Source organism: Notechis scutatus, chromosome 1, assembly GCF_049901735.1.
Source record: "Notechis scutatus isolate UNSWTSFEM ecotype Mainland chromosome 1, rNotScu1.2, whole genome shotgun sequence".
NCBI lineage: Eukaryota > Metazoa > Chordata > Lepidosauria > Squamata > Elapidae > Notechis > Notechis scutatus.
Window position 1 is genome coordinate 308,058,610 of NC_142009.1, and position 26,476 is coordinate 308,085,085.

The 26,476-nt window shown below is 40.9% G+C and overlaps 1 protein-coding gene across 1 annotated transcript in view; it reads left to right on the plus strand.

Moving 5' to 3' along the window:
* The window catches only part of AMN (amnion associated transmembrane protein), a 105,125-nt gene that overhangs the window by 48,002 nt on the left and 30,647 nt on the right, over positions 1–26,476 (plus strand). The window contains exon 4 of the mRNA XM_087954294.1: positions 22,660–22,747. Coding sequence (XP_087810420.1) covers positions 22,660–22,747 — 88 coding nt within the window. The remainder of the gene's footprint in view (positions 1–22,659; positions 22,748–26,476) is intronic.

Below are 26,476 nucleotides of genomic sequence, written 5' to 3' on the forward strand. Positions count from 1 at the left end.
GCCACATCCACCAAGCCACGCCTACAGAACTGGTAGTAAAGAAGTTTGAATCCCACCACTGATGAAATGATAGCTTCTTACCTTGTATTTTTAGTTACTCAAATAGCATGACCAAGCAGGGTGTACCAGTTTGTAAAAAATAAGCTCAAATTTTCAACAATTCTGATTCATTGTTTATATTTAAAGGCAAGTACTAGAATGGTAATGAGCATAGTAATTTGAATTTTAGCCGCATAAAGGGGTGTTTGTAACATCCGGCTTTACCTTGTGGTGTCTCATCTATCTCATAAACATGTGTGTGTGAATGGATTTTTCAAGAATCTAGCTTTTGTCTTTACCACTGATAAAATCTGCATTACTTGGCTTCACTGTCAGATTTCAATACTGATATCAATTTAGAGAGATAATTCTAAAAAGGCTCCCAGGCCAAGTGCATATACTATATTGAACTCCTTCCTCAGATATGAACTTCCCCAGATATGGACTATGAAGTTTAAACACTATGAATAGACAGAAAAATGGTGTAAACACAAAAATTCTATTCTGAGTCGCTTTTCTCCTTCATCAGTCAAGGGTTGTATAATAACCCAAGCCTGGAATTTCATCTGCCCATTACATATATGCAACAGGCATATTTATACGTCTATGTGAGTCTGTCTATCTATCTATCTATCTATCTATCTATCTATCTATCTATCTATCTATCTATCTATCTATCTATCATCTGTCTGTCTATCTGTCTATCTGTCTGTCTATCTATTATCTATCTATATCTATCTATCTGTCTGTCTGTCTGTCTGTCTATCTATCTATCTATCTATCTATCTATCTATCTATCTATCTATCTATCTATCTATCTATCTGCCTACCTATTCTGAGTGGTGGTGGCGCAGTGGTTAGAGTGCAGGCTACTTCTGCTGACTGCTGACTGCCTGCAATTTGGCAGTTTGAATCTCACCAGGCTCAAGGTTGACTCAGCCTTCCATCCTTCCGAGGTTGGTAAAATGAGGGGCCAGGTTGTTCCGTGACTCTGTAAACTGCTTAGGGAAGGCTGTAAAGCACTGTGAAGCAGTATATAAATCTAAGTGCTATTGCTATTGCTATCTATCAGAAACCACACTCTGCCAAAATGTGGGTCCAGATAAACATAAATAATTGAATTAAACACTTCTAATTAAAATTAAGTGCTATGAAATAAGAAATCACATTGCAACAAAAATTGATTCTCCCCACCCCACATACAGTATATTAACTGTGCTCTCTCATTTAGTACACATATACCAATACACATCTCCTCCTGCCTTCTAGGAGACCAACAAGAGAGAAAACACGGATAGAATTGTAGCAAGGAACTGTACTGTGAAGGAATGGGAAGAGAAAAGCTATAGAAAATGCAGATTGAATTGAATTGAATTGAGGAAAGTATCTGATCCAGAAGGAAAGGAAAGGAGCCTTGTTTTCCTTAGGAGGTTAAATTCAGTTTCTCCCAAGTAACAATGGACATTTTAAGGCTACTTTAAAATGCATTCATACTTTGCAACAACTGGGTCTATTGTCCTTTGCATCTTCTAGACCCGTGATAGCGAACCTATGGCACACAACCTCTGCCTTTGGAAGCTGAAAAACAGGCCCATTTCATCACTTCCTGTATTTCCAGAAATACCGGAAGTGACGAAACGGGCCTGTTTTTTCGGCCTGCAAAGGCTGCAGAGGTTTCCCTCGAGTCTCTGGGAGGCCGAAAAAGGCCTCAGACAGTTGAAAAACTGCTGGGAGGCACGCACTTGCAGTGCAGGTAAGGGGGCGACAGGGTGGTGATGTTGTGTGTGCATGCGCAGGGAAGGGGCGCACTGCATTGTGGGTTCCAGCACGCGCTTTCGGCACACCAAAACAAAATCACTGTTCTAGACATTTCTTTTTTTTAAATAATATCAGATGAAAGATACCCTCTCTCTGCCTCACCCCAAATATCTAGCCATTTTATATCGTACTTCAAGAGAGCTCAATTATTAGAATTGCTGTGGGATTACTCTGGAAGAGAACCGTATTTAGATAAATTAATATTTTTCCTTATACACATACCTTGCAAAAACAACACATTCATTTAAATCATTGCAAAGTATGTAACAAAATTGCATGTTTAAAGTAAAGACATAAAATATTTATACATGGCAATTGCATCTATTCATATCTACCACATTGCAATTAACTCCAATTAATAATACTCATTACTGTTCATCAAAACTGAGTCTGTGTTAAAAATAGAGATATCTGTAGAATCTCACTTTGGAATGGAACATTATTTTTAAGCTGTCTATTTTGATTCTTATAAAGTAAGCACAATTTAAACCAATGTAAAAGCTATAATGACTTTGCTACAGGTTCACTGAATTTAAACAAACAAAAGAAAGGAGACTCCTGCAAAAAAAAAAAAAAAGTGAAGATATCAGCCTGCGGAGAAGTAGATTCATTCATGATCCTGGTTTTGTGTCTTGATGAGGACATATTAGACATTATCTTCAAAAATGTCAGTGTTATTCCTCTATGTTTTGATCAGAAGATAATAATAGTTTCAAGGGGGGATTGATTACAGTCTCATCTCAAGGGATATTTCCAGAACATCTGTACTCATAGGTTAGGTCTACTGATTTCTACAGAATTTACCCCCTCTCATATTGGGATTATAAACTTGGTCCTACAATCCAACAATATTCCTTCACTTTACATTCTGTCCCTAGCTGTCTTTCAAGTCTTCCATCAGAGTACCCATTATGACTATAACTGTCCATCCCACTTGCTGTTGGCTGTCCTCTTCTTCTCTTCCACCTTTCCTAGCATTAGAGTCTCTTCAGAGAGTTAGGTCTTCGCACAATGTATCTGAAGTGACAATTGACAATTGGCAGTGAAACTTGGTTGAATTGTTCTGTAATCCATTAGCTTGCTTTCTTGGCTTCCCAAGACATTCCCAGGAGTCTTCTCCAACATTAAGATGCAAAAATGTTAATACTGCTTTGATCCTGCTTCTTCAAATACAACTTTTGCTTCCATAGACTGTCCCAGTGAAGACCATTGCTTGCATCTACGAATCTTTGTAGCTATAGACGCATCATAGCATCCAAGTATCTTTTTCAAAACTTTCGTGGATATCCCATAAACTGTTCATCTACAAGTCATTACTTCCTTAATTGTTATTCCTACAGTTCAATCCTGAGCTACATATATTCTTTTCTACTAAAATGTTCATCAAAGAATTACTGAAGAGAAAACCACATCCCCACTAAAATAGCAGGACAAGCTCCTGTATATAATCAGGGAGCAACCCCCCCCCCCCAATACTCACAAGTACTGATGTAGCTACTTAGTTGGATAATGAAATCTCTGAAAACAAACAACCAAGCTCAGAGAGAACCAAGGAATGCACAAAATTCTATAGGTCTATCACATTCAGGAAAAACTCTGGATTTTCTCTTGGACATATATCTCACACTCCAATGCCACCAACTACAATCTCCAGAGCTGGGATTTAGTTTGCAGAGCAAAAGGGATTCCTTGTTACCCTGAGGCACTGGAGTTTTATGTACTTCAAGCACTGCTGAAAATGCCTTCCTCTAAGTTTATCTGTCACATCACCAAGCCCACGGCCTGATTTCTTTCAATAGAAAATTTGAGGTGAGGAAAACGAACATCAAGTTGTCTGACTCTACCCTGAATAAGGACTACAGGGTCATAAATAAGGGAGTATTTATGCTAAAGACAATAGTGAAGTTAGCATATGATATTCTATTCTTTGAAAAGCTAAATTGGTGAAAAGAATGATACATTCTCCTTCTGCTTAGATGTTTTCTCTTCTTTTTCATGTTGCATGTCTTTCATACTTGATCTCATGGACCAGAAAGTCTTTTTACAAATTAAAGTGCAAACCTTTCCTTTAAAGCAGGGGTCCCCAACCCCGAATCATGGACTGGCACTGGTCTGAGGTACACCAGAAACTGGGTTACACAAACAAGCAAAGTTCCATCTGTTGAGGTAATTCCCCGTTAGGAGAATGAGCGCATACAGGGAGACGTATCGAGGGTAGTGTTTGAATACTACACACACAGCACACAGATACACTGTACAGTAAATGTAGGTTTTTACTTCCAGAAACGTTAAAGCAAAGTTCAAAGATAAGCAGTCCAAAGTCATTCACAGGTAAGGCAGTCAGTTTTTAGTCCAGGGATAATCCAATAACAAAGTCCAGTGTCAAAAACAGTTCAATATCAGACTTACATCAAATCCAAGAATAACAGTCAATACAGGAACGGCAAAACTCTCCAACAGAAGGAAAAAGAGACTCACTGAGACTTCTTCTGAGACTAAGGCTAAGACAACCCAGGTTTCTGGCTCCATCTTATGGCCATTTGAGAAACCACACCCAATTACACTTTTATGATTCTCTTAAAGAGACAGTATTAAAATGTCTATCCTGGTTTATATATTGTCCAACCCAAATACCTGTTAGGTGACTTATATTCCTAACACCATCCATGCACACAAGTGGGATACAGGCAGCACAGAAAACCACGTCCCCTCTGGTCCATGGAAAAACCTCTTTTCCATAGAACCAGTCCTTGGCACCCAAAAAGTTGGGGGCCGCTGCTTAAAAGCCAGTGTTAATGTACTGTTTTGTTTGAAACTCTAAGTAAGAATTAAGAATTAACATACATTTATATTCTAATCTGGTAGAAGCCACGATTACATCATGCAAATCACATAGTCCATGTCACTTGTGCAGTTGTTTCAGGATGCATATGAGAACACTTGTTTCCCTTCCCCCTGTAGCTACCTAGGGGCAAAAATATAATATTTGCATTTAGTACTTTGGAGTCTTCAGGGCATTTCATGTATATGATCTTGAAGTGCACCCTAATTATTGGTGGATGCTTCAGGCTCTGCAATCATTACCAGTAAATGCCAAGTGTTATTTTTAATTTATCAAGCTATATATATGCTTGGAGCCTAGGTACCTGCAGGGCTGCGTTTGCCTACATGACTCAACCCATCTACAGTAGCATGTTCTTCTTGGGAAAAGCTTTTGATTATACTCCATTTGCCTTGAGATAAGTGGAATGGAAGCCAGGAGGCGCTGTTTCTCAATTGCTGGTTCCATCTTGTCTCATCCTTTTTATTATCCTAGCAGTTGCTTATGACTGAAATTTTCTGTAGAACTTTTGGAAATGAATTTGACTGTTACCACCTGATCCCATTTTTATTTTGAAATTAATTTATCTGCTAGGTTTTGCTTTTGTACCTTGGTTGTATACTTTTACCTATTGGTTGTTGCTGTTGTTTTATATTGTTTGTGATTATTGATTTTTGTAATTGTTTTGCCATGAACAGTTTAAATGAATGGTTATTTATCTGAATGGATGCAAACCACTGCAAGTTTTTTTATTGATTGGCAAAAATAGTAAAATAAGTAATGCGATCTTAATAATTCTTGCAATCATCTATAATAGAGCTCTACATGGGATTGGGGGAAGGAAAGAAAAAATGTTTGTTTAGAGTGTCAAGTTATGGCTGGATCGACATACATTTTATATAAGTACATATATATTATTTAAGTTAAAAATAAACCATAATTGATTGTTTATAGAGCTGTTAAAAGCATAACTCTTGGCTTCCAAACAGGCTAGGTTTCTGCATCATGCTAAGCCAAATCATAGTTTAATGTGATGTGTGAACCCACAATATTACATGAAAGCCAGAGGTGGTATTCAGCGGGTTCTGACCAGTTCTGGAGAACCAGTAGCAGAAATTTTTAGTAGTTCAGAGAACTGGGAAATACCACCTCTGACTGTCCCTGCCCCCATCTATTCTCCACCTCCCAAGTTCCAGCTGATCATCTCGGTCTTCTTTTGTTGCCCTGCACAGGAGAATGGATCTGGAAAGCAGGTTAGTGGGGGTGAGAAGGGAATGGGATTTTGCAGTAACCTTCTCCCAGGAGTGGGGAGGGAATGGGCATTGGTAGAAGCTACCATGAACGCCCTTTCTATCTATGCTGCGAGAGAGCCCAGGATAGGATGGGTTGACTCCTTCCTATGATGTCATTTAGCTGAGTCTGTACTAAGATATAAAAGCCAGACCTCGGGAGAGACCCCAGCTTTGGCAAAGATACTTGACAGACTGAAAGGTGTCTCTGAAAGCCCAAAATAAATACACCCTCTTACCCTCTCCGGACGAACCAAGGGAGGGGCTGGGCTTTCTCGCAACATAGATAGAAAGAGCATTCATGGTAACTTCTACCAACGCCCACTCTCCTCCATGCTGCATCGAGAGCCCAGGAAGGGACATACCAAAGCTTGTATGTTCACGGGCGGGTCCTCATCTGGCTCATCACACCAACTGTTGAACCACTCATTGAAGCACCCATCTGCTGAAGGCTGCAGTCGCTGAAGCAAAAGCATCCAGATGAAAGCAAAAGCATCTGATGAAAGGAGATGGGGATGTCCATGTGGCTGCACGACAAATCTCCTCCAAGGATGCTTGGGTCGCCCAGGCAGAAGAAGTGGCCGTGCTTCTGGTACAGTGCGCTGTCAGACCTCGAGGAACCGGAAGGGCCACAGCTTTGTAGGCCTGCTCAGTGCAAGACCTGACCCACCTGCTAATAGTAGGAGAAGAGGCCTTGTGCCCCAAGTGAGAAGGGAAAAAGGAAACGAACATGGCTTCCAACTTCCTGAAGGAGGAAGTGCACTTAATGTATATTCTAAGAGCCCTTCTTACGTCTAGCGTGTGCCACTGCTGCTCAAAGTCATGGTGCGGGAGAGGACAGAAGTCAGGCAACACAATGTCCTGCGACCTGTGAAACCAGGTGTTAACCTTCGGAATAAATGAGGGGTCCAGACGAAGAACAACCCTATAATCGTGAAAGGAACAAAGGTCCTGTCTGATGGAAAGAGCAGCAAGCTCGGAAACCCTCCTGGCAGAAGTGATGGCAACAAGGAACACTACTTTCAGAGTCAGGAAATGGAGAGAGACTGTTCTAAGGGGTTCAAGGGCTTTGTAAGGGCATTAAGGACCATATGAAGGTCCCAGGAAGGATACCTGTGAACCACCGGAGGGTGCAGGTTGGAAGCCCCTTTCAAAAACCTGACTGAAGTGTGATGGGATAAGGAAGGAAGCGAACCCCATGAAAGGACTGAGGAGAGGGCCGCAACCTGCCTGCGTTAAGGTGTTGGGGGCCAAACTTTCTCCAGCCCATGCTGAAGGAAGCTAAGAACTTCTGCCAACTGGGCTGAAGCAGGAGAAAGACCCTCCCTGAGGCACTATCGGGAAAAAGCCTTCCAGGTGGCATCATAGATGCACCTTGTAGAAGGTTTGCGAGACGCCAGGATAGTGAGGATGACACTTTCTGGAAGATCAGCCTCCTCTAGCTGCTGCCGCTCAAGTGCCACATAGTCAGCTTGAACCACTGGGGCTCTGGGTGGAGCAGGGCCCCCTGGTGAAGGGAGATTAGATGGGCTGGGATCATCCAAGGAGAAGCCACCAATAGGTTGACCAGGTCCGCAAACCAGGGCCTCCTTGGCCAATAGGGTGCCAGGAGGAGGAGCTCCACTCATTCCTCCAACATCTTCCAAATTACTGCCGGAATAATGGGAAGCGGGGGAAAGGCATAGAGGAGAACTTTGGGCCATCTGCATCGAAGAGCATTGGTTCCCTCTGCTCCCTGGCAAGGAAACCTGGTGAAGAATCTGGTGACTTGGGCATTTTGAGGAGTGGAGAAGAGATCCACCTCCGGTGTTCCAAATCTGAGGGAAAGATCCCTGAATAGAGATGGAGGAATGGACCATTCTGCTTGGTCGACTAGGCTCCTGCTGAGCCAGTCGGCCTGGGAGTTGTCGACCCCGGAGATGTGGTCCGCCAAGATCGACAACAGGTGTTTCTCTGCCCATAACCCCAACCCTCTGCCCATAACTCCAAGCCTCTCTCATGAGGGCTTTGGACCTTGTCCCCCCTTGCTGATTGACATGAGCCTTTGCGGCCATGTTGTCCATAAGGACTAGAACATGAGAGCCGGTCACTGATTGCCTGAAATGCTTGAGAGCCAGAAAAATGGCTCTGAGCTCTAGCCAATTTATAGGTAGGGTCAGTTCTGATCTGGACCAAACACCCTGGAGGAACCAGACCTGATCTGGACCAAACATCTGGCCCTGCATATGGGAACCCCAACCAAGGAGGCTGGCATTGGTGGTTATCACTAGCCTGTCTGGGTCCCTGAACAGGAGTCCCCTCCAGATTGACGGGGAATGCCACCAATTGAGAGATCTCCGGATTAGTGGCGGGAGTGGGACCTTGATGGATGAGTGGCTGGTTCCTGCTCGTTGGTAGGGAAGCAGGAACCATTGGAGGTCTCGGGAGTGAAACCAAGCCCACGGGACGATGCCAATACAGGAGACCATCTTCCCCAGAAGTTTGGACAGGGGGACAATTTGATGTTGCTGGATCTGGCTGATGATCTCTGCAAGGCTCTTTCCACGAGCTGGGGACAGGAAAACCTGGCATGACGTGGTATCAATGACTGCTCCCAAGTGTTGCAATTTGGTTGTGGGAAGGAGCTGGCTCTTTTTGGTGTGGATGGAAAATCCGTGGCTCTGGAGACATGATAGGGTAATTTGCAGATCCCAATGGGCTGCAAGGATGGAAGAGGAAAGAATCAAAATGTCATCCAAGTAGCATTGGATCCTCACTGGAACAGAACACAGAGATGCTTTCAATGCTGCCAGAACCTTTGTGAAGACCCTTCACAAAGGAACTGGCAATGATGAGGCCAAATTGGGATGTGGAGGTAAGCCTCAGTGAGATCAAGGAAGAGAGGAGGTCGCCCTCCCGAATGCTCTCTAAAATAGAATGCAGAGTCTGCATTTTACATCGCCTGTATTTTACAAATTGGTTGAGAAATTTTAGATCAAGGATGGCTCGCCACCCTCCTGAGGCTTTGGGTACGATGAAAAGGCGAGAGTAAAGTCCCCGTCCCCGTTGAGAGGGGGGAACAGGTTGAATAGCCCTGATTTCAAGAAGGTGCTGAATGGCCTGATTCATGAGGGCTTGCCTGGAAATGTCCCGAGAGACAGGACAGATCAAAAAAAATTTTGGGGGGTGGCGTTAGGAAGTCCAATTGTAACCCTGACCTAATAGTGCTGAGCACCCAGGCGTTCGTCATTGACTCCTCCCATTTGGAGGCAAAGAAGGCTAGGCGACCTCCGATGGGTAGGGAGAACGAGGGATTACTTAGAGCGACGGAAGGAACGACCACCTCCCCCCCGAAAGAGCCATTTACTAGTAGCCTGCCAGATGTTTCTGCCCATTGGCCCTCCCAGAGCACGCTTTCTTCCTTCTCCCAGTGGATGCACCTCTTCCGGCCTAGCCAGCCAGCAGATGGCCACATGTCCCGGGGCTTCTCGCCCCCCTTGTTGTGAGATGCCTGCAGCTTCTGTGTGATTTTTTCGGTGAGGCTGGAGTCCAGCAGCTGCACCGAAAAAAGCATGCCCTGTTCTATGTGCCAGTCTCAGCAAGTCTGAGCAGCCGGCGCATAGAACAGGGTGGCGCGGGACCGTTGGAGAAGCGGAGCGGAGCTGGAGATCAGTAATTTTTGCTGCACGAAGCCTGCAACTGCCGTGTGTTCTCCAACCCCACCGAAAAAAACACAACATGTGCTGGCCCATTGTAGAAGCGGAGCAGCAGCTACAGGGTTCTCACACTGAAAAAGGGGTGGCTGGAGGTGACTCTTTTTCAGTCTCCAGCCACCTCTTTCGCAGCGCAAGAAGCCTCCCCCAACCGGTCAGCTGCTCTCCTCCTCCTCGGCCATACAGAACAAACAGGCAGAGAAGCCGCACCAAAAAAAGCATGCAGCAGCTGCAAGCATCTCGCAACAAGGGGGGCAAGGAGCCCCGGGACATCCGCCCACCCACCTGCTGGCTGGCTGGGCCAGAAGAGGCGCATCCGCCAGGAGAAGGAAGTGTGCTCCGGGATGGCAAGCATGCGGGCAAATGTCCGGGGGCTGCTGTACATGCGGACTGCATGTGAAGTGACTGCATACACAGTGCGCATGTGCAGCAGCCCCAGGACATCTGCCTGAACTGTGCTGCAGCTGCCACAAAGTAGGGAAAGCTAGGAGAACGACCGGGGCAAGTGAACGACCGGGGGACTGGGTTGGGGGCGTGGCCAGCCAGCGGTTGCCAACACACATAAGGCTGTCCTTGAACAATATCTAGAAGCTTTTGCTGGTGCAAAATGCAATGGTGTGAGCAGTTGTGTATGTTACAAGAAGGACACACATTAAATCTCTGCTCTGTGAGCTGCATTGCCTTGCCAGTATGCTTCTGGGTACAATCCAGTGGACTGATTTTGACTTTTAAAGGGGGCCATTTTATCTGAGGGACCACCTCTCCCTGATTACATTTATCCAACCCATCATTTTCAGCAGAAGAGACATGTTGTGGGTCCCATCTAGTAATGAGTTTCTTCAATTGGGACCCAAGAGATAGAACGCCTTTTGTGCTGAGGCACCTGTCCTCTGGAACATCATCCCCCCTTGGGGTGAAGTTATCCCACCCTTATGGCATTTTGGAAAGTCTTCAAAATGATTTTTATTTTCAATCAGGCCTGGAGATTCCCATTCATTGGTTGTACCTCTTAAACTTCATTTAACCCTCTCATAGTCTTGTTTTTACATGTTAATTACTGAATTGTGTTTTTTTTTCCTGTTTGTTTTATTGTATGCTTCCAAAATCACCTTGTATGAGACAGTCAACTATATAAATTTTATAATAAATAAGCAAATAATTAAAATTGGGAATATTCCACTGAAGAATAAAGAGAAAATAAAGTGCTGCTAAAATGCCTTAAATCCTTTCCTCTTCAAATAAAAAAAATTCCACGTTTGAACATTGTTGTAAGCATTACCCTTCCAATCTTTCCATTTTGAAAACCAGAGGAAGTATTCCTTTAGATCCATGGCACACCATCTGCAGGTATTGTTCCACATTTATCCTTTGGCTAATTTCAGGCAGGTCTTATCTAATTTCAAAATTACTGCCAATGAATTCAGGCCCAGAGGAAAGATTACCTGTCCCTCCCACGGCTGGTTGTTGGGGGGGGGGGGAAGGGAAGAGAAATAAAGAACAAAGAATTGCAAAGAGGATTGCAAAGGATTGTGAAGAAGGGGAAGGCTGGACGCATACTTTACATTATTGGCTGGTCTCAAAGCCCTGCCCTGAACCATAACATGGATTTGCTTCATGAATCTTGTGTAACTTGCAATGATTTAGAGATACGTAGTAAGTCTTTAGAAGCCCTTTCAGATTGATTGATGTCAACCTTTGAGTCTTGTGTCAGAAACAACCCCCAAGCAGGTTAAGACAAAAAAAATAATAAACCACTTCATTTTAGTTACCCTTGCAATTTGATTGAGATCAGATGTAATTTAAACAACTACTTTCCAGGCCTAACTTTAATAATTGTATTTTAGTGTTATTTTCGATAACAACTTTTGGAAGTGTAGCAAGACTTTCAATCCTGGCTTCCTGAGGCTGGAGATACCTCAGTTTATGCATGCCTCCTTTATGGTTTGGTGTGCTTTACAAAACCCAACCAAATTCCATAAACCAAGATTAAACCAATTATTTGTTAACCCAATTGGGAATTCAGTGAGAAGCAGAGAAAGGGAAAGACGGTCTCATTATGGCCTTAGTCACTGTCAGTTCACAACAACCAATTGGAGACCTTCCCTTTGGGCAGCCATATTGTATTTCCCAAAGCCTGTCCAGGGAAAGGGGATCTTCTGAACTACTTCCTATTGTATAAGGTACCAGAAAACCAAGTTTTCTCTTTGCCTTTGCTTTCTGGAGTTTTTGGTATAAATCTCAAGGAGGCAGAATTTTCTGCAATGTTGGATCAATGTCAACATGCCCTGAACAGAGTTTTATAAGGCAGCTAAGGAGAGAAAACAGAAAGATGCTGACAGCTCAGCATATTTTAAGACTTCTGGAGAGGAGAAAATAAAAAGTATAGCTGTGGTAACATACATCAATCAGTGTGCTGAAAAATGGATGTATGAGAAAAGTGATCCGCCAGCCACTGCGTTATCCATCTTTTCCCCCTCCCATACACAAACATTAACTGTGAATTTCCTGTGCCTGAAAGAGAAAGGAAAGCTGTGGAAATTTAATAACATGGAATGAAATTTGGAGGAAAAAATGTACCTAGTTAAAGGGCCACTGCACAGCTGTGTTCTCTAAATTAGAACAATTCAGTGGATTTAACAAATCCACCTGACTCTAACTAGATTGCGTGACTTATTACAATATTTTAAAATTGCTTTGGCTGAAGAAGGTCTCTAGAAACAATATGAGGAACACAGCACTACACTACCATAACAAACCTAGATTAAAAACAAAATTAATTTGGAAACAGAGAATACAATTATTAATTTTTAAAATGGATGGGTTATAAATGATTAGCAACTTCCTGTTGGCTTCCCTATTGAATTTCCTTGTGGAAAACTCATAGTGAGTCCCAGCTATCTGTAAATTAGCCCATTTAGGGTATGTTGGTTGAAAATGTTTTGCTATGGTGTACATTTCACCCACTTAAAGGTTGCAGATACAAGAGTTTAATAGCAGATAGATGTCAGCTTCTATGGATAGACTTTGTCTAAAAATATTAACAAAGAACTGACAAATATGGAACAAATTTCACCTGGTGTAGAAATATCCAGAAATACTGGGTAATAACAAAAGGATGGATTATAAAATGGAGAAGGAAGCTAAAGTGAAAAGATGACATCCAAGAGAATGACCCTGATAAAGACTTTTTATTGAATTTACAAAAGAGTCTAAATGAAGTTTTTGCAATGAGAAAAATAAAGAAAAATTAAAGAGAGATCAAATGCTGTGATATCTGAGTGAACTAAAGATCAAAACTGACAGAAGTAAAAGAAAGAAATATCAAGTTGATTTGTTTGATCAAGGCTAAAGCATGTTTTTATAAAGTTCTAGTAACCCTTTATGCGTTTTTTCCTGACACAAGGACTGAAAAGTTGAAGATTTGTGGATTTGCATATAGATGAATTATGGGAAGAAAAAATATTTCTTTGTACCTTAGGGGATAAAGATTATCAAATTTGTTTTTACTTTTTATGATGAAGATTGGAAGTCACTTCAAATATATTTCTTACTATCTTTTGCTTTTTTTCTCTTCATTTCTTTGCACTTTTTATTCTATTTCTTCTTTTTTGACTTTAGTTTGTATTTGCTTTTAATATCATAATTATTTTTAATAAAGATTATGAAAAAATATATATAGACTAAATCCAAATCCAGAAGAAACCATTGGCTATTGGAGACAGGAATTAGCCATGAATTTTGCAGAACTTGGTTTTCTACTAGGGTTGATAAACAAACTTACCAAACTTGTTAATGCCTTGGAATTGCAATAGCAACAGCACTTAGACTTCTGGTTTGGACTTTGGTGTCATAGTGCTTTACAGCTCCCTGTCTAAGCAAGCGGTTTATAGAGTCAGCATATTGCCCCCAACAATCTGGGTCCTGATTTTACCAACTTTGGAAGGATGGAAGGCTGAGTCAATCTTGAGCCACTGAGAATCGAACTCCTGGAGTGAGCAGGGAGTTAGCTTGCAGTAGTGCATTCTAACCACTGCGCCACCACAGTATGTGGAATGAAGGACTGAACTGAGATATTTCCAGACTAATCCAAACTACAGGGTGGGAAATGTTCAGTTACATAAATAAGAATGGAAGTCAAGTTGCATTTTATTTTTGAATGTTTTTTTAATGCAGAAAGGCAAAGTTTATAGATCAAGAGAGCTTGAAATGTGCAGAGGCTTGTTAACTGGTTTTTATATTTTTATATCTGTGTAGCATGCAGTCTTTTAAGCTAATAATTTATACCAACCCTCTTGTCAATATTATTCATGCAAATCTCTAACAAACAGTTTCGAGGTGTCAGCTGTTTCTAATAAATAAGGGTTATTTATTCTGATAAATAGGGCTGATGTGATTCAGCCCAAGTATTAAATTTGTCAAAAAAGGGGCTCTATTTAGAACTGTCAAAAGTCACAGAATCACATGAGGATATCTCTTGATTTGGATGTACAGTACCATAAATATTTGAAAGAAGGCAACCCTGAATTTAGGGATACAAACAAACAGACCCACAAAGGAAGATGAGGCAAAAAAACACCCCTAAACTCCATACATTACAATACGCCCAATAAATCTAAAATAATCCATCTACTTCAGAAATGAATTGAAGAAAATATTTTTTTCAGATAAATACAGTATGAATTTTGGCTATGGCAATCCATCAACCCCTGTCAAAAAGTTCTTGTTGTGTTGGAAAGAAATACTTGTAGAACGATGCCACCTGATTAAAAAAAGAAAAAGATGTTTCATTATTTTATTAATGAAAATATGTAAAAATAAGTCTAGTATTTTACCTGTTCCCCAGTCAAGCAAACAAACAATTCATTTCCCTAGACAAGTCCCCTTTAGAAGGAGCAGGCAGCCTGATCCCAGGGCAAAAACACCATGGAACTCAGTGATTGGAGAAGAAATGACATTCTTGACAGTATACAGTGCGTTCCAGGTCACAGGTAGTCTGGAATATCATGCTGTTCAACTTTGGCATCAACAGTCTCATCCATATTTTTTTGTAGTTCTTGTACAACGAATCATTTATTGGTAACTAAGCTGTATTTTGGAAGAATGATTATTCTTAATTTTAAATAAGAAGCCGGTAATTATTTTCAGGCCATGGCAAAGATGAATATCAATTTATCTGGTCAATACTTGGCATGAATTTTGTCCACTCAGCATAAATCTCCCCAAACTTTTGCAATATATCAGAGTTCTAAGGAAATAGATCAATTTCCTTACAGTTTGAAAATCTGAAAACCGAGGCTGCTACCATTCCACAGTGTTTTGGAACAAAGCAGCAGAAACATCTAATATAGTTTAGGGCAGTGGTCACCAACTGGTGGGCCAGGGACCACTGGTGGTCTGCGAGAAATTTTTGGTGGTCCGCAGAGAAATGTCCCCCTCAAAGCAATGAATCGAGGCTGCATGGGAACACAAGGCTGCGCCGCCCACATGACCCACCCACCCGCTGGCCCCCACCCTTCAGCCAAGCGCAAATCTTACTTTGAGTAGAGCCATGCGAGCTGGAACTGGAAGGTAAGACCAACGGTGGGGGAGGGAAATCCACCCCGGAGTGGCTTGCTGATGTTGGTGAGAAAGTTGGTCCCATATTCCAGAGCTGCAGTAGTCACAAGATTGGCCCTTTGGTCATCCCAGAGCAGCTCCTCCAGTCCATGGCAGGCCGGTTCACCTGGGTGAAGGAGAAGCTGCTCCGGGATGATCAAAGGGCCAGTCCTGTAACTACTGCAGCTGTGGAATATAGGATTGACTTTCCCACCAATGTCAGCAAGCCACCGTCAGTCAAAATTCATATTAGTGGTCCACAGGATTGAAAATTATGAGTTGGTGGTGCCTGAGGTCCAAAAGGTTGGCGACCCCTGGTTTAGGGGTTAAGTACTAATTATTAGAACACTCTCTTGAATATTTAGAGCAATACTTAGAATATAGCCATGTTTCCAAGTTATTCTCTCACAAATATGGGCCTCCAAGCATTTCTTAAAGGTAGGAATGAAGATTACCTTCTATTTCCCATCCAGAATATGACCTCTGCCATTACTTCCCTTTTCTAAAGTAAAAAAGAGTGTTTTCTAGCTTGTGCTGGCTCAAGAGTTGCTATCTCATTTGTCAGTTAGACTTTGCTTTCTGCTAGATATGCCTCCTCTTGCACTTTGATAAAAGGCAGGCACATTCCCTCACTTCATATTCTCTGCTCTGCCTCAATAAGTTCTGATGCATTTCTGAGGGCTTTCTCAGCTACATAATAGTTATAACACTTCCTCAGTTCAAAAGCCCCCAGAAATGAAATCTTTTTACTATTTTTGAGAGCTAGCTACTTTTCCAATGGGCTGATGCACCAGTAAACTAATTAAAGTTTAACAGCTATAAGTAAGAAAGCTCAGGAAAAGAAAAAATAGTAATTTAAAAAAGAATCCTGTTAGGCTACAAACTGGTGAAGTTCTACATGTCTGTAAACGTTGTAATTACTGTGCTACTCAGAAACTTGGGAGTGAAAATCAGTCAGAGAATTGTCCATGTGTTTTTGCATGGCATATAATAAAAGATATGCAGTTTTAGTTAGACCAGTGGCAAATTAACAAAAACACTTTTTTTTAGCTCTCTTCTTCACTACATTTGCACATGTAAACAATAAAGGGGTGTATAACATTGTTATTCAGTAAATCACAATTGGCAGATTTTGCCCAATACACTAGAATAAAACTGAACTAATCATATTGTGGCTTAGTGCAATTTGTGAATCTGTCTAAAGTATACTTAATATAGAGAGCCAGTGGTGGGATTCAATTTTTTTTACTACCGGTTCTGTGGGCGTGGCTTGGTGGGCGTGGCTTGGTGGGCATCGCAGGGGAAGGTTACTCCGTTACATCCATCCCACTCCAGGGAGAAGGTTACTGCAAAATCCCATTCCCTTCCCACCCCACTAACCTGCTTTCCAGCTCCATTCTTCTTTGCAGGGCAACAAAAGAAGACCTAGCCAATCAGCTGGGACTTGGGAGGCAGAGAATAGATGGGGATGGGGTCAGTCAGAGGTGGTATTTGCCGGTTCTCTGAACTATTCAAAATTTCCACTACCTGCTGAATACCACCTCTGTAGAGAACCCATCAATGGCAGACCACCATTGCTTTAAAATGGTGTATATAACACTTTCCCCAAGTACTGTGACTAAAATATGTCTCATTGCCAATAAGATAACTGCAATGCAACTTTGGTTAATGCAGCAGTGATGCTACTATTCATTAAACATTAAAATAAGGGCTGGTAGGATTACTTGTAGAAAAATGTGCCTCCTGAAAAGCTACTATGGAGCATTGCAAAAGCATCTTGAGCATCATGACAGGTGAGCCCTCTGCTCTTTTCTCAGTGGGGAGCCTCCATTGAAGGCTTTCTTCCATGAATGGAAAAGGTCTTCTATTCCTGAAACAGCCAATCAAAATCCAACACCCCCCCCGCCCCCCAATTTTATTCATCCTTCAAAGAATGCTGTATCAGCTTGCTGCTGTGGTAGACTGTTCTCTTAGCAAACACCTTCTGTGCACGATCCAGATCGGTCTTCTTTTCTGAAACAACTTGACAGTCTCTTCCAATCTGAAGACAGCCCAATCAGGTCCAATTTTCTCTTTATATGAAAAGGTCAGGTATATGTTTGCCTTTGGTTTTTGGTTTTTGTTTTTTTCCTGAGCATAGATTCAGTAGCCAGCAATTATTGGCAAAGCTCTTATCCTCAGATTCCCTTTTCTCTTCCTCATTTCACCCCAACTGAACACAGAAATAATGTTTTATTCCATGTAAGCTGTGTAGATAGGCCTGACAATCTGCTGCCACCTTCTGGTAAAAAGTGGCAAACACACTAAAAGAGAAGAGAAAACCATGAATAGATGGAAAGTAATAACGGGAAGAATCTGCCTCTCTCGCCACTCTCTCCTATTTCCAATTTTAATCTCTGAGGTATGCTTCTATATTAAAAAGCTGTATACATCTCAGAGACATCAATCAGTGGTAGGGTAGCTAAAAGGCACTCAGCCTCGGTTTATGGCAGGAGAAGAAATTCAAAGTCGAACGTTACCTCCAATCAGCAACACCGCGCAGGCTTGATTGCGAACAAGCCCGTTTGCAGCACTCCCAAGTGGTTCCAGCACTGCAGAACAGCATGCTCCGATGATGCAGTCGGTGACATGCGAGCAGGACAACGCTGGCACGATGCAGGCAGAGCGAAATGAAAATGGTTTTCATTTCTGAGAGGAATGAAATTAAAATCACAGCATAGCAGATGACATCTAATAGAGAATTGTTCCACCTTACGCACACTTAATTCTTCCCATCTCTGACAGCTGTGTGACTCAAAGAATTGGCTTTTGAACCAAGGCGTGAGCCCCACAAATACCCTGAGCATTATTTGTGGGGAAGAAATTATTGCGGCACACCCCTCCTTCCTCCCCCACCCCGTATGCTGCTCTGGGCTTATCAGAGTCAGAGGCACACTTGAAAAGTTGGCCAGCTACTTCAAATGTTGCCCTCCACAGATGCTAAAAATGTTCGCGTGGAGTGCAGAGATAACGAAGGGGCATTTCCAGGTGGAGGCAGAGACCCACTTGGGCCATAAGCCGAGTCCTTTGGTGATTGGTTGATGTCATAACTGGGGACCTGCCTTGACAAACAATTCCAGTGTTATCTCAGTTGCTTCTTTGAATGAAAAGTTGCCATTTCAAGGCACTGAATAGACAGGAGAGAAAGATGCTCACACTTCTGTCTAGGTTAAAGTGGTGTCATAAGCAACATGACACCCCTTTAACCTACTTGTGACTACCGTGACTACCGTCCCTGTCTTACTGTCCCCATTTATCTGTATTTACTTCCTTTGTTCATGTTTATGTTCATACTTGTTATCTTGTAGATGTTTGACAAACAAATAAAGTAAATAAAAATGAATATGTTTTTGTCCTTAAAACACCTGGAAATCCACAAAACAGCTTGGATATTAGAGATATAGAAGTAAAGGGAAAATCCCAGATGCAGAGAAGCTGGTGAGACTTCATGAAATTGCTGAAACGCTGGTAACTCTTTATCTTGCTGTTCTTCTTGTCACTACTGTATTACCTGCAGAGCAGGGGTGTCCAACCTTGGCAACTTTAAGACTTGTGGACTTCAACTCCCAGAATTCCTCAGCCAGCTTTGCTGGCTGAGGAATTCTGGGAGTTGAAGTCCACAAGTCTTAAAGTTGCCAAGGTTGGACACACCTACTGTAGAAAATAATAATCTTCAGGCTTCATTTAGAAATAAGCAAAAATAAAGCACAATCAGTTTCGTTTTCTTTCACAATGGGTCCAAGAAGACTGGAATGGAACATCTACAGGTAGCCCTCAAGTTATGATCACAATTGAGCTCAACACTTACGTTGTTAAGTAAAAAAATTTGTTAAGTGAGTTTTGCCCCATTTTATGACTTTTCTTGGCACATTTGTTAAGTGAATCATTGCGGTTATTAAATTAATAACACAGTTGTTAAGTGAATCTGGCTTTCCCATGGACTTCGCTCATCAGAAGGTCACAAAACTAGATCCCATGACCCTGGAACACAGCAACAGTCATAAATATGAAGCAGTTGTCAAGCATCCAAATGTAAATCACATGACCATGGGGATGCTGTAAGTGTGGAAAATGGTTATCAGTCACTTTTTTTCAGTGCTGTTGTAACTTCATACGGTAAACTAAATGAACTGTTGTAAGTCAAGGACAACCAGTACTCACCTGGAAGTGCTGAAGAGTTCCCAATCATGCATGAGTCAGTACTGCCCCTTTTAGGCCTTCCAGGACATCACAAGTTTAAGCAAAGAAAAATGATGGCAAAGTTGGCCCCCTTTCCTCCTGCCGTAATGAGAATTTTGAACACCTGAAAAAGACTACTGTGGTGGTGCAAATATTAGTTTTAGCATGTACAAATAATGGCTGCTCTCATATAAAATATCAAATTAAAATTTCTAGCTGCTTAAATAAACTTGGTATTTATATCTTCTCTTCTCTATCACATTCTGCTTAGTAGCTTGCTTCATGATAGGGTAGGCTGTTTGCCTATCTAGCAATAGCTCTCTGATGTCTGGGTCTCTTTTTCTTTCCAATGCGTAGGTAGTGCATCCTTATGCAAAGCATAGGGTTGTGGTTACCAGACTAAACTATCCCTTCTTGGTTCAGATGTATCAAGCAAGCATTGATTTGCTCTGTACCATAATGAGACAGAATTTCTGTGCAACAGGTCTCCTTGTAAGTGCCCAGCTATGATTTGGCATTATGTCTGCAGAGCGCTGGTGTTTATGAATAGGGACTATTTCATTCCCACCCTTAAAAAGGGGTCATGAGACAGCTAGCTTGAAAAACCATCTTCACCATGTAATATTCTGTCCTCTGTGCTATACCTAGAGCAGGAGCGTCAAACTCAATTTCATTGACGGCTACATAAGGTTGTTTGACCTGGGGGGGGGGGTCAGAGTAGGTGTGGCCAGGGTGGGTGTGAGTTTGACACCTCTGACCTAGAGGGATGTGCTTTTGATTTGCTCTGTTTGAATGGTTTGGGAAACAGACCTTTTCTATGATTGCCTCAATCCTGTGATATTCTATTCCTTTGGGGGTTAAGATGGCTGCTACCCATTTTATTTAGAAAATGAAGGAAGATCATCTTCTTTTGTTGGGGTCTGGAAAGATATATTGATATTACAGTACTTACAGCTATTTGTAAACACTGGTACTTATATTTCTTGGAATTGCATATGATGCATTATTATTATTTTTATTATTTATGAAGTAGATAAATGGCTATGCAGTAAATGACCTTCTCCCTGGGAATCTAACTTTCTATAGGCACTAAAAAAAACCAGCATTTTGAATATGAATAAATTTTGAAAGGCTTAGGAAAGGAAGGGCAGATTATGAAAAAAAAAATCTGTAGACATAATTATGTCACAGCTCTTGGATTATTAGGAGCCCAGATCCAACTGATCTTTAATTCTCCACGCTTGCTGTCATCCTTCCGTGTCTTGTTCTACATTTCCTTCATTTACAATTGAGATTGAGAATTGGTTGCATTTCATCTGTTGGCATGGTAAAGAAGAGAAGATTGGGTAAAAGGACAGAAGGAGAAAAAGGCAGAAAAAAAATCAGCTCTTGGTGTTTGGCTTGCTAAATCAATCACACAACCTTTTAGAACCCTGATGGTGAACCTATGGCATGTGTGCCACAGATGGCACACAGAGCCATTTGTGCTGGCACCCGAGCTGCAGGCAAACTTAAGTCACTGCACATGCACACGCCTCACAGTTGATTTTCGGCCTCCCAGAGGCTTCAGGAACGCTTCTGCAGGCTTTTCAGGCCAAAAACTAGGCCCATTTCATCACTTCCTGTTTTTCCAGAAACACCGTAAGTGATGAAATGGGCCTAGTTTTCGTCCTGAAAAGCCTGCAGAAGCCTGCAGAAGCCTTCCTGAAGCCTCTGGGAGGCCAAAAAAGGCCTCAAACAGGCCGAAAATCAACTGTGAGGAGTAGCGGCGGGAGTGGGTGGGGATTGTGTGAGGATGCGTAGGGGGCATGGAGGGGTGCGCATTCCCTTCTGGGTGCTGGCACGCAAACGTGAGCATGCAAGCGCGCACACAATTTTTGGCACAGGAGCCCAAAAAGGTTAGCCACCACTGTTTTAGAACATTGTAAGCCAAGTGATAGTGGGGCCATCCCTACTGTTAAAAGTAAAGGTTTCTCTGTCCAGTTGTGTCCAACTCTAGGGCATGGTGTTCATTTCTGTTTCTTGGCCAAGAAAGTCAACCTTGTACAAAGACTTTTTCTGCGGTCATGTGCCAGTATGGCTATATGCCAAAGATGCACCTTCCTACCAACGTGCTACCTATTTATTTACTCACATTTGCATGCTTTCAAACTGCTAAGTGGGCAGGAGCTGGGGCAGGAACGAGAGCTCATCCCATTGCATGGCACTTGGGTCTCAAGCCCGGGGCATCAGCTTTCCAACTAACAAAGTCAGCGTCTTTAACTGCTGAGCCATCCTGCCCTACCATTAGAAAGAACAAAATAAAGGCCAAATACCTCCAACCTTAGACCTCACTGCACTAATATTGTGACTGGGAGCCACTGATACTCACATCCCCCTGAATATTTCTATTCCTGTTAATGGTAAGTTAGCATGGCTACCGTAGTTGTGCTAGGGAAGAGGGCAGTTGCATGTGCTGTCTCATTGCTTCAGAAGCTAGCAGTTCTTTCCAGTGGATTTGGAAGTAGGGTGTAGCATCTTAAATATTTGAGGGCCATCTGTAACCTCTGGGTTGCCTTTATGTAGATCACCAAATACACACAAAAAAGCAGGCCTGTTCTTTTTTTTCACAATTTTGAGACTTGGGTTTGGCTTGTAGATAAATGTACTGTTTTTTAAAAAGATCATATTTCCATTTGAAATAAAAGGGTCTTTGTAATTATAGTTAATTTGCTTCTCTCTGACCCTGAAGAATGGCATTCTGTATCTGAGTAGACCTTTGGATTTTACAGCATTTCTTTTCTTGTTAAAATGAATTATAGGCAATGATAGAAAGTTTCAAGGGGAGCTCTGCAATTTTCAGGTTAAGAATTCTCTGAATGTTATATTGTATTTCACTTATCCACATTCCCCAGGTTACACTGAATTGTGCAGCCTAAGAGAAAAAAGTCACCTCCCCTTATATCAAAATAGTGGTTGTCGGAATAATTAAGACTGGCTGCCTTTAATTTCAAATGGAAATATTGTATAAATAATAAATGAATCAATATTGTCATTACTGATGATGTTTGGATAGTGCTTCTAAACAATACAAACTGGGGAAGATTGTAGTTAATGGCACATTCTGGGCATAGCTGGTCTTCAGCAGTTCAGCCCAGAGAGAAATTGCAAAATTTATGCCTTTTATTTATTCTGTTTTGCTGCTTAGTACCTTCCGTTGAATGGAGAATTCATTATGGCCCCCGCTGCTGGGTTTGCAGCTTTCTACGGCAATTACAGTCCAGGATGTGAGACAGGTATTGTGCTCAGCCAACCATTAATTAGTCATGCAAAATAAGCACTATGAGATTATTCCTCAGTTGTCTCTCTGTTCATTTGAGTCATTTTTCCAGTTATAATAAACTTTCCCCGGGAGCCCTCCAAAGTTTTTGGAATTATCATCAGTGCTTTCTTTTCCATAGTGGGAGGAAGATGAAGGAAATTATCAACATTGGCCATGTATATGTTTTGAGACCTTTTCTGGTGGAGGTGTTATGGATAAGAGGTTTGTTCTTGCTACCACTATATTTGCTGTAGGACAACTCACATAGGGATACACCAGCTTGTTGAATTTCTTCATTTCTGCTGGTGATATTGAAATCTGAATTTTTAAGCTCCAAGGCTTTTCTTTAAAAAAATATATTGGTTTTGATTTGGTGCCAAGTCTTGGAATCTTTTTGGACTGTTGAATAATAAAGTTAATAGCCTTTGTGGATTCTTGCACCCAGAGCTTGCACATTAGGTTGTGTACATCTAACCAAATTGATTGCAGTGGATTTAAGCATACCATAACCCTGTTACATGCAACATAGTTCTGGCTGTTTCTTCAGTGATTTTAGGTAGGTCTCACAACTTAAAATTGACAAGGCTGAGAAACACTGAGGAAGGAACATCTCATACAACAAAGTTACAAATTAGTTGCAAGGGTGCTTACATCATGCTTTGCACAAGCAAACTTAGAAAAGTATATTTTACTTTTGAGTAGGAAGGCATGGTGATTGAATATGGAATTCAACTAATTCTAATCAATTAGGAATTTGTGGCGAGATGTGGGGCATAGAAAAAGATACCACAGAGAAATATTCCCTTGTGTTGAGTCAATGGGGAAGCCAATTGCCCGCAATCTATAAACTGTGGTTGATATTCCTCTGAAGGAAGATGATGTAGAAGCTTTATCTGTAAAAGAAAATCCTATGTCCCATGCAGTTCCGCAATATTAAGTGCCATAACAAGGACTTTGGGTTCTTGTGAGTATACTGGTTTATGCATAGATGCATGACAGCTTCATAAATATTAAATAGAAAGTTGTTAATGAATTAAATATGAATTTCAGTAATGCACTGTGTATAATATCCCTCATGCACTATAATTCCCTAGCAGAGGAATTATGATACGCAGTTATAGTTGGCATGTTTGTAAAAAAAAAAAAGTGATGGCTGTGGAAAAAATGGTTAATACATTACTAATAAAATTGTCATGGTTACTGTCATCCTAGCTTCCCACAGGCCTATTCTCATATCATATTTATGGGAAATTCTCTCTGGCAGCACCATTTAAGTTCTAGGTAGTGTTCTATTAAACCAAATATTGCCATAATACAGTATGGTGACTCTAATTTTTTGTCACCAGCAGGGGTTGCTTGCTCAAAAAAAAAAAAAAAATGCAGTAATCCAATAACTGCATCCTGTTCAAAGCTATAGCTCAATTTTTACCAATCTGGTATCCAGGTTAGATATTTTCCATCCAGAAAGTTTGGGCAATGGCCAAGAAAGCCAAAATGCTGGGAAATATGCTTTTCATAAAGTGTTTGAAGGCAGGTTGGGCAAGGATGGTATCCTTATCGCAACTCATTCTTCCACTCCTATCTTCCGTTGTATTTACTTTTTCAATTTGTTTTATATATAAACAAGTGATTATATTGGGGGGGGGGAGGTTTTAGATATATTTGATATCATGTTAGATATAAACATGATATATATTTAGATATCTATCATATATAAATATGATCCCTATCAGATATAAATATGATAGCGATCATATTTGTATGATAACAAAATAATAATGATAAATAAATAAGCATGTTGACTGTTTTAGGTTGGCAAACTCTCCAACCAGATTTGTAAAAATAAAAGAAATTAAAAATATTATCCTTAAACAGTGGTATCTGCCAGGGCAGCAGCCGAAATTGGAAGATAATAGATGTATCAGATGTAGCAAGCCCTTCCGTTTAGAATGATGACATGCCCAACACCTTGTTGATTTTGACACACACACACACACACACCTATAGACACCACTGTCTCTCTCCATCTGTATGACAGAACCCATATATCACAAGAAAAATATTAGTTCTGCATAACATGGAGAGGTTCAATTTTTGGTAAAGACAACTTTCTCAGAATCCTCATTCCTCTTGCCTTACACATCATAAATTGCAAATACTCCATTTAGTGTACAGGAGAAGTTTTTCTTCTTTTTTAAAGAAGAAAAATAAATGGATGGTTGGAAATAGAACAGACAAAGGATAATAAATATTATGATTCAAATTGAGAGGAGATAAATAAAATAAAATTGAGAAAATTTAAAAGTGAGGAGAAGTTATATAGAAAATTGAAAATGTTAATAAGATATGAAATGGTATGTAAAATGAATATGAATTTGAATTTGTGTCTGTGCCAAGAGTTATAATCCGGGACTACGCAACTTTCAGAAAAGAGATTTTTTATGTTTTTATGTTTTGTGTTTTTGTGTATCTATGTTTTGTATGTCTTTAAAAATTAATAAAATTTGGTTTAAAAAAATAAAAAAAAATAAATTGCTCCAGGAAAGTCAAAGGGAGTTTGGGTGGTTCTCCTGCTTATTTTACTTCTTATTAATTTAGCAGTTGCAACTGGTGGCAGAAAGGAAGAAGTAATGGCCATGCTTGAGGGAGACTGCCAGACTGCTGCTGCTTCTCAGATAGCCTAAGCAATGATTCCTGTTATGCAGTAACTGAACAATTACAAATACATTCATTCTGAAAAATAAGGTTTTCACTATAGCTAAAACACAACCTCTAATACATCCAGTTGCACATCTATAGGATGCCTCTTCATGAAAAAATAGGGTAAATTCAGAGAGATTGGATACATTGGATTTCAAGATTTTTCCTCAGTTTATTATTAAGCTAAATAACAATAGATGTTACAATAGATTTCGATGGGAGGAAAAAAGTCAGTGGAAATTTTGGAATGCATTAGAAAATGTGCTATATGTTATAGTTATAATTTATAAGAGGTCACCTCATCTAGATGATATCTACTGCTCTCTCAACTCCCAGAATTCCAACCTGCCATGACCAATGCTTGGTTTTAAATTTTAAAAATTGTATAATCGACATATCTGAAAAGTATCAAATTTCACAGGACAGAACCAAATTATTAGAAGTTTATTCAGAGTTTTGCAGCGCAAATTCAGTGCCAGAAAAGTAAACACAGATGGCTGAGGCTTCATTTAACTTCTTTATAAACACAAGTAAATTTTTTACAATACCAGTTGTAGATTTCTTCAATATGGAGCTAACTCAAACAGAAACATGTTGCAAGTTCAGAGCTTCAGCAGCAACTCAGGAGCTCAGAAACAGACATCAGTTTCACTTTAGTTCAGCAGGCAAGCATTATACACAGCAGAGGAGAGAAGCAGTTTCATTTTCAACAGACAGACTCAGAGCTCAACATAGCTGCAGAGCTTAATACAGAGCCATGCCTTGGCTACTTCTAGTTTCAGTTTCCAGCCTAGCCTACTTCTAGTTTCAGTTTCCAAAACAGTCCTCATTGGCTGACTTAGTTGCTATGCCTATTCATTGGATGACCTTGTTACCATGCTCTATTCCAGTTCATGCATATACTCTGACAAAGTTCAGGTTAACAATAAACTTTGCATTTGAAATCTAATATATACTGAGATACAGTACATAATGTCAATATCATTAGATTGATTCCTAGATT